The sequence below is a fragment of the Macaca mulatta genome, chromosome 15 (genome assembly GCF_049350105.2).
Source record: "Macaca mulatta isolate MMU2019108-1 chromosome 15, T2T-MMU8v2.0, whole genome shotgun sequence".
Taxonomy (NCBI): domain Eukaryota; kingdom Metazoa; phylum Chordata; class Mammalia; order Primates; family Cercopithecidae; genus Macaca; species Macaca mulatta.
In genome coordinates, this window is record NC_133420.1 from 46590432 (window position 1) to 46598011 (window position 7580).

Consider the following 7580-nt stretch of genomic DNA (forward strand, 5'->3'; position numbering starts at 1 on the left):
AATTAGCCTGGTGTGGTGGTGGGCACCTGTAATCCTGGCTACTTGGAAGGCTGAGGCAGGAGAATCGCTTGAACCTGGGAGGCAGAGGTTGCAGTGAGCTGAGGTCACGCCACTGCATTCCAGCCTGGGCAACAGAGTGAGACTCCATCTCAAAACAAAAACAAAAACAAACAAACAAAGAATATATGTGAGGAAACTACCTGGAGTTGGAGAAACAAACCATCTGAAAGGACTAGAGGGACTACTATGCTGTATTCACACAGGGAAGGAATAATGGCTGTTCCTACCAGCTAGACTAGAAAAACTCGTAATTCATAGAGGATTAAGGAGAGTACTCAGAAAAATCTTGCCTCAGTAGTGGGGGATAATTATCCCTAGACTTAGCACTGCTCTGAACCTGCCTAACAAATCACAAAGAAACACCCCAAGGATCAAACTACTTCCAAGGAACTTAGCGGCATCCCATCATAAAGCACAAGAGGATTGATACGAATACAAGAATACCCAACAAGGTAACAGTCATAATGTCTAGCATCCAATAAGATCATGAAGTATACAAAGAGGCAGGAAAGTACAACCCATAATGAGAATAATAAATCAAAACAAACCCAGAATCAACAAAGACATTAGAATGACCAGAAAAGTACACTAAAACTTCTTATTACTGTTTTCTGTATGCTTGAAAAGTTAAAGACTTTTAAAAAGACCTAGATCAAACTTCTAGAGACTAAACTACAATGCATGAGATGAAAAATATAGTGGATGTGATTAATGGCAGATTAAATATTGCAGAAGAAAAAATTAGTTAACTTGAAAGCATAGCAATAGAAACAGTCACTCTGCAAAAACTGTAAAGCATGAAAGAATGAAAAAGAAATAAAAGAAAAGAGCATCAGTAGGCTGTGGAACAACTTAAAGTAGCCTAACATACTGTAATTAGCATTCTCAAAAGAGAGGAGAAAAGAGAGTAAATGGAAAAAATATTTGAAGAAATAATGACTGAAATCTTTCTAAACGTAATGAAAACTACAAACCCACAGATGCAAACATCTCAATGAACACTTAATACAAGAGACACAAAGAAGGTTCACATAATCAAATTACTCAGAACCAATAATAAAAAGAGAACTGTAGGAGGAACCAGAGGAAAAAAACACATGCCACATGCAGGAAACAAAGATAAGGGTGACATGAGAGTTTTTGACATAAATAATATAAATGAAAAGACAATGAGTAACATTTTGAAAATTCTGAAAGCAAAAAACATCAACCTAGTTTTCTATATTAGACAAAATGAGGACTTCTCTTGGAGCTCTTTCTGTCCACATGGTGGTAATCACTTGTGGGCCTTGGGCTGCTTTAGTGTAGGCCAGTAAATACCAGAAGCAGAAAAAATAGGAAACTCACCACTTGTTTGGTGGCATTTTGAAATCTGATCTCCTTCCCCAGTCCACTTGTTACCATTTACTTTTAGAGTTTTCAGATAGCTGTTTCATGTATTCTGTTTTGTGTTTATAGTTGTATTCAATGGAAGAGACAAGGTGGAGTGTACTTACTCCATCTTACCTGGAATCTACTTAATTTATTTTTAAAGTCTGTTTTCTAAATTCATTAAACTTAGATGTCCTATATATTTTTTAAAGGTTAACTCTCTTTTACAAATGAAAAGAAAGTTGAATCTAATCTTATTCCATATAGAGTGCCCAGTCTTTGAGGGGAGCAACATTTTAATCACCAAAACCTTGAGGTCACAGTAGTATTACTTAGATAGAATACCTGATCTGAGAGGAAGGTGTTAATCCATAGTTTACTACTTGAAATACCTGAGCCACAGAAAGGCATCAAGATCAACACTTTGGGGAGCTGGCATTCTGGCAATGATTCTACTGGATAGAAAAACAATTGTCAGCAAACTGGCCTTTATGAAAGAAGACAAGACTTACATAAAATAAAAACTCATCTTCTGGATATAGTTTCAGTCCTGTAATTCTCAGGTTTTAAATTAGCTGAATATGGGTTGAGCTTCTAAAGGCTTTGAACATCATTGAGCAGAATGATGACTATTATAAAATATACAGCATAAGTATGTATGAAGTATAATGGAGGACAAAAAAGGGACATGGTGTTGGGTATCCAATTGGAACAATATTGCATTAATCCCAAGCAAGTGAATAGTTGTTATACTTAATATTCTTTCATTGGCCCTGGAATTGACATAAAACTAAGCCTACAAGTAACGACTAAGTAAACCTAGATTAAAAGAAGTCAGATCATTTCCCAAACTAGTTTCCTAGTCTGTACTCCATTTTCCAAGCATTTTTACATTTCTAGTTCCCCAAATATGTTTTCTCTGCCCTATTCTCATCTCTTGCAGGTCATGATTGACTTGTTCCCACAAGTCCTTCTAGGGGCTGAATATACTACCCATAATTGGCTTTCCTGTTGCCTCTTAATTCCCTACTACATATTGGCCTTGATCTTCATTGAATAGATAATCAATTTGCAAACTTTTTAGCAGAATTCTTTGTTCAAATAAATATTTCATGAGATCCCAATACATGAAAAAGAAAAGTAGAGCTTCTCTGGTTGAATTGGGGCAGGGGGTCTAGAATCCCATCTTCTTGGTCTCACTTTTATACGCAAAAAAATCCAATCTATCATCCAAAAAGCTCTGGAACTAAATGGAACACAAGTAGGCAATTAGCCTGTCCCTGTGAGTTTATCTTTTGTTTGAGTTATAACTTTAAATGAATATTCCTAGGTGTCTACCTCCATTTCAAGGTATTTCTTCATGTTATGATCCTCTACTTTTATCTTAACCAGTTGGCAAGTTATGAATTTATTTTTATTCTTGTTTCATATCTGGGAATCGTTGACTCTTTTTCCCAACAGGAGTAGAAATAACTGAATATTCTTTGGAAGCAACAAGGGCATGAATTCTCAGGTTAGCTGAGTTTAAATGACAGCTCTACCATTTACTCACTAACTGACCTTGGACAGTTACTTAACCTCATTAATACTATTTCCTTTTTCATAAAATTTGGATCATAATAAACTTGTCTGATAGGATTATTGTTATGGATTCAATGAAATAGGCAACTTATATACAGCCTGGCATATAGTAAGCACTCAATAATAAATGTTAGCTCCCATTATTAGGCAGATTCTGATACATATTCTAAAACTGTAATATATAGTCTATGTTTTAAAATGTATTTTTGCTTACTTAGGTACAATTGATGAAAGAGAAATGACTTTCAAGCATGCCGCTCTCTTACATCTTCTGGTAACAATTAGAGATGTCCTTTTAACATGCAGCTTGGACACAGCATTGGGTTGGTGGGGAATATTTTATTTCCCCTTTTCTTCCTATTACATATTTCATCTGAAATAACTTACTTTTCTGAAAAAGATGCACCTTATAAGAAATGATGTAGCCTTCTTTTCTATTATACTAAGCATTACATACATTTTAACATAATTCTAATGAGATATATATATTTTATTCTGCTTGTATTCATTAAAAGAAATTGTCCTTAACACTATCATCACCTAGAAAAATAGGTTTAGGATTCTCTAATCTGGCAGATTTGATTGTATAATCATTATCATGCATGACTTTTTAATGTGAGATTTGACATTTTGCCATAAACATTTTGGGTCCTTATTGCATGTTTGTGGCTTTGAATCTTTGCTATGTAAAATATAACTATAAGGAGTAAGATCTTTTGTAATTTCTTTTTTAGTCATGTCTATATTAGCAAATGAATTACTTGGGTAATAAAAATCAAACTATTTTGAACATATTGTAAATTTCTAAGATTTTGGAATTTTTTTATAATCTATCAAAATTAAAATGTCTGTCTTACTACATTACTGCTTTAGGCCCCTTATTGCAGGACTATTTAGACTTTTTTTTTTTTTCTTGAGACAGAGTTTTCCTTTGTTACCCAGGTAGGTGTGCAGAGGTGTGATCTCACTGCAACCTGTAACCTCTGCCTCCTGGGTTCAAGCCATTCTCCTGCCTCAGCCCCCTAAGAAGCTGGAATTACAGGTGCCCGCCACCACACCTGGTTAATTTTGTATTTTTAGTAGAGACAGGGTTTCACCACGTTGGCCAGGCTGGTCTCGAACTCCTGACCTCAGGTGATCCACCCGCCTTGGCTTCCCAAAGGGCTGAGATTACAAGCGTGAGCCACCACACCCAGCCTAGACTTGTTTAATAATGGTATGTTTATGGAATTAGGTTTTATAATTTAGAGTTCCTAGAACCTATTTCAAACATAAAGTAAAAATAAATTTCCTCTGATCTAAGACCCAGACATTTTCTCTTATTTATGATCCAGACATAAATATTATTTTTCTAATCCAAGGTTTGGTAACTATTGAGCAGCAGTGAATCATAAATGTACTCCGTCTAAAGAAGTGGGATCTCAGATATTCTAGATTCTGAAATTCTGTTTTAATATCATGAGTAGTAACCAATCTCACTGTTTGTAGAGCTAGCAATCTTTTATAGGAGCTGAGAAGCACAATGAAGTCAGGTGACTAAATAAAAGGGCATGTGACACTACAAGCTTATGCTTGTTTCAGGTACTGTAAAGTAGGGTTGTTAGTCCCTAATCCTTACTTGTCTGAGGATGGAGATAAGACAACCTGGTCCAGTATTAACACTCAAGTGTTTTAATTGAAGAAAAAAAGAACAGCACCATGTTGGGCTTTCTAAAGGTAGCTGTAGTTTAGTAATAATATTTGGCCAAGTGCATGATCTAGCCAAGTACAGTATGCTCAATACTTACCAAAGCCTTGGATTAAATAAATAATATTTATGGGCCGGGCACCATGACTCACGCCTGTAATCCCAGCACTTTGAGAGGCTGAGGTGGGTGGATCACCTGAGGTTGGGAGTTCAAGACCAGCCTGGCCAACATGGTGAAACGCTGCCTCTACTAAAAATACAAAAATTAGCCTGGTGTGGTGGTGCGCACCTGTAGTCCCAGCTACGCAGGAGGCTGAGGCAGGAGAATCACTTGAACCCCCCAGGCGGAGGTTGCAGTGAGCCAAGATCACACCATTGCACTCCAGCCTGGGCAAAAAGAATGAAACTCCATCTCAAAAAAAGAAAGAAAAGAAAAGAAATAATATTTATGGAGGTTGGCTTAAACAATATTTATCTTTAAGTAGTGTAGTCTATAATTTACCCTAGTTAAGTGAGACCACTGAAAGATTTATCCTTGGACTGAATTCTTTATGTTCCTCTAAGAAATGCATTTACTAAATCATACTTTGGCATTACTATTTATCTACCTTAAGGAATACTATAAAAGTAAGATTCTTGTTGGAAAGCTAACTTCTTAATCTCCAGGTATCAAGCCATATGAATAATCTAGTTGCTTTGGACATTTTTAGTAGAGGAATTTCTCATTCCTCTATACCTCTTGAAAGCCAAGATCAAGTTAGGTTGTCCTTTCTCTCTGTATAATGGCAGAGGAAAAAAAAAAAAATATCCATGGAGGTCTGGCTGCCTGCCCTGCCCACTCCCAGAATTATGTGTTTTCTCCTAGCTTCCAGTTTGCCCCCTTTCCCAACCTGGCAAGGTAGTGAGTTTTAGGTTCAAATAATAGAGTTTCTCTTCTGGGCTTTAACCTAGAAATAAATTCAGTATTTATTATGGAATGTGATAGGTATTACAACAGAGATATATTGTAGTGGCACAAAGGATGGAGACTACTATCCTTAAGATGAATATGTTTAAAAAAAAAAATAAGTAGAAGTTTGCCAAGTAGATACAGTATAAAAGAGTATTCTAGGCAGAATTAAGAGCCCAGAGGAATGGACCAGTGGAAATGTTGCCAACAGTTCCATGCAGTTAGATTGAAGAGGACAAGGTAGAGGGCAAACAGGAGCTAAGCCTGGAGAAATAAGAAAAGACCAAATCACGGAGAGCCCTTTAAGCTACACAAAAGAATTTCAGGGATGCTACTGGATTACATTTATTTTTCAAAAGGTTAATTCTGATGGCAATATGGAAAATCAGGGGGAGGTCTGAAGATAAGGAGGCAGAAAGAACATAAGTCAGTCTCTAAGTTGCCCATCAGTCTAGCAATTTTAATATAAAAATAGAATTAATATGCACACATACGTAAAACTTGTACATAGACATTAAATTTTTTAAATTTATTATTTCATTTGTTACCCAAATATTCATTAAACACCTCATCTATGTAAGTTACCATGCCAGGTGCTCTAGTGCAGTAATTCACAAAATTCTGTGCAGCAGAATCACATGGAGAGAAATCATTAGGACACAATCTAGAGGTACTGAATATGAATCTTCAAGGATGAATCTATGTTTAAAAATGCCCTTAGTGAGCCTGAATTAGGCACTGCTGTTTTAGCAGCCATATGAATTAAATATGTATAAATACCCTATGTTCTACCCTGAAAGAGCTTATAGGCTAAGTGATATACATAAATAAGCAGATATCAAGTACAAAAGTTGTACAGATAAAATGCCAAGAAAATTCCACTTAAGTAGCCTTTCAACAGGACTTCCATGTAAATATAGGTCCTGGGATTTAGGAAGAGTGCAATAGCATTCAACAAGCCAGGAGGCAGGGTAGGTTCTATATTCAGAAAGTATGTAGCATATATTAATGTGTATATATATATAGCTTAAAAAGAGATATGTGGTACATACTTTTAAGCTTCACTCAGTTTTAAAGTTTTTATTAGTCAATATCTTTGATCAAAATCAGAAAACAATTAAAGGAAATTTTAACTGTCTCTGCTTTGACTCATTTTCTTTCAGCCTTTTTTACCGTGGAGTTTCTTTAAAAGCAAAGACTTAGACAATTTTTTTCTAATTTTGCTTCAATAGGATATTTATCAAAGGCAAAAGATATCTACAACAGCATTTTAGGCCCCCATTTGGGTGACATTTGGAGACAGCTGGAAATTGTACAGTTTATTAGGGGGAAAAAGCCTGAAACCAACTACAAGATACAAGAATTGCAATGTCAGATACTAAATTGGATGCAAAGTCAACAGCAAATTAAGGTTAAGTATTGGAATAAAGCAGGTAAAATAATCAGTTTAAGTAAGAATTGGATGTAAGATACATTTTTGCATTTAACTTTAAAATTATGAAGTAGTCTATACTACTTAGTCCCTTGATGGTTTAGTCCTTGAATAAGGTAACAGAACAGAATCAGAACCATAGAAAGGATGATTTGCATCATTATTCATGTCTCAAATTTAAAAATACTTTACCAGTGTGGGCAATATAGTGAGACTTTGTCTCTATAAAAATTTTTTTAAATTAGCCAGGCATGGTGGTGTGCACCTATAGTTCCACCTATTAGGGAGGTTGAGGTGGGAGGATCTCTTGACCCCAGGAGGTTGAGGCTGCAGTGAGCCATGATTGTTCCACTGCACTTCAGCCTGGGAAAAAGAGCCAGACCCTGTCTCTAAATAAATAAATAAACAAACTTTAGTTTTTATTATGCATGGTTTTCCTATGGATTGGTTCTCCAATTGTCAGAAATTTTGTCTGGTACTTATATAAGTCCATGAACATA

The 7580-nt window shown here is 35.7% G+C and overlaps 1 protein-coding gene across 2 annotated transcripts in view; it reads left to right on the forward strand.

Annotated features, from left to right (window-relative positions):
• SHOC1 (shortage in chiasmata 1) overlaps positions 1-7580 on the forward strand; it is a 105586-nt gene that overhangs the window by 69985 nt on the left and 28021 nt on the right. For both annotated transcript variants that reach the window (NM_001194305.3, XM_028834311.2), the window contains 2 exon segments: positions 3231-3335; positions 6881-7059. In NM_001194305.3, the coding sequence (NP_001181234.3) occupies positions 3231-3335; positions 6881-7059 (284 nt within the window).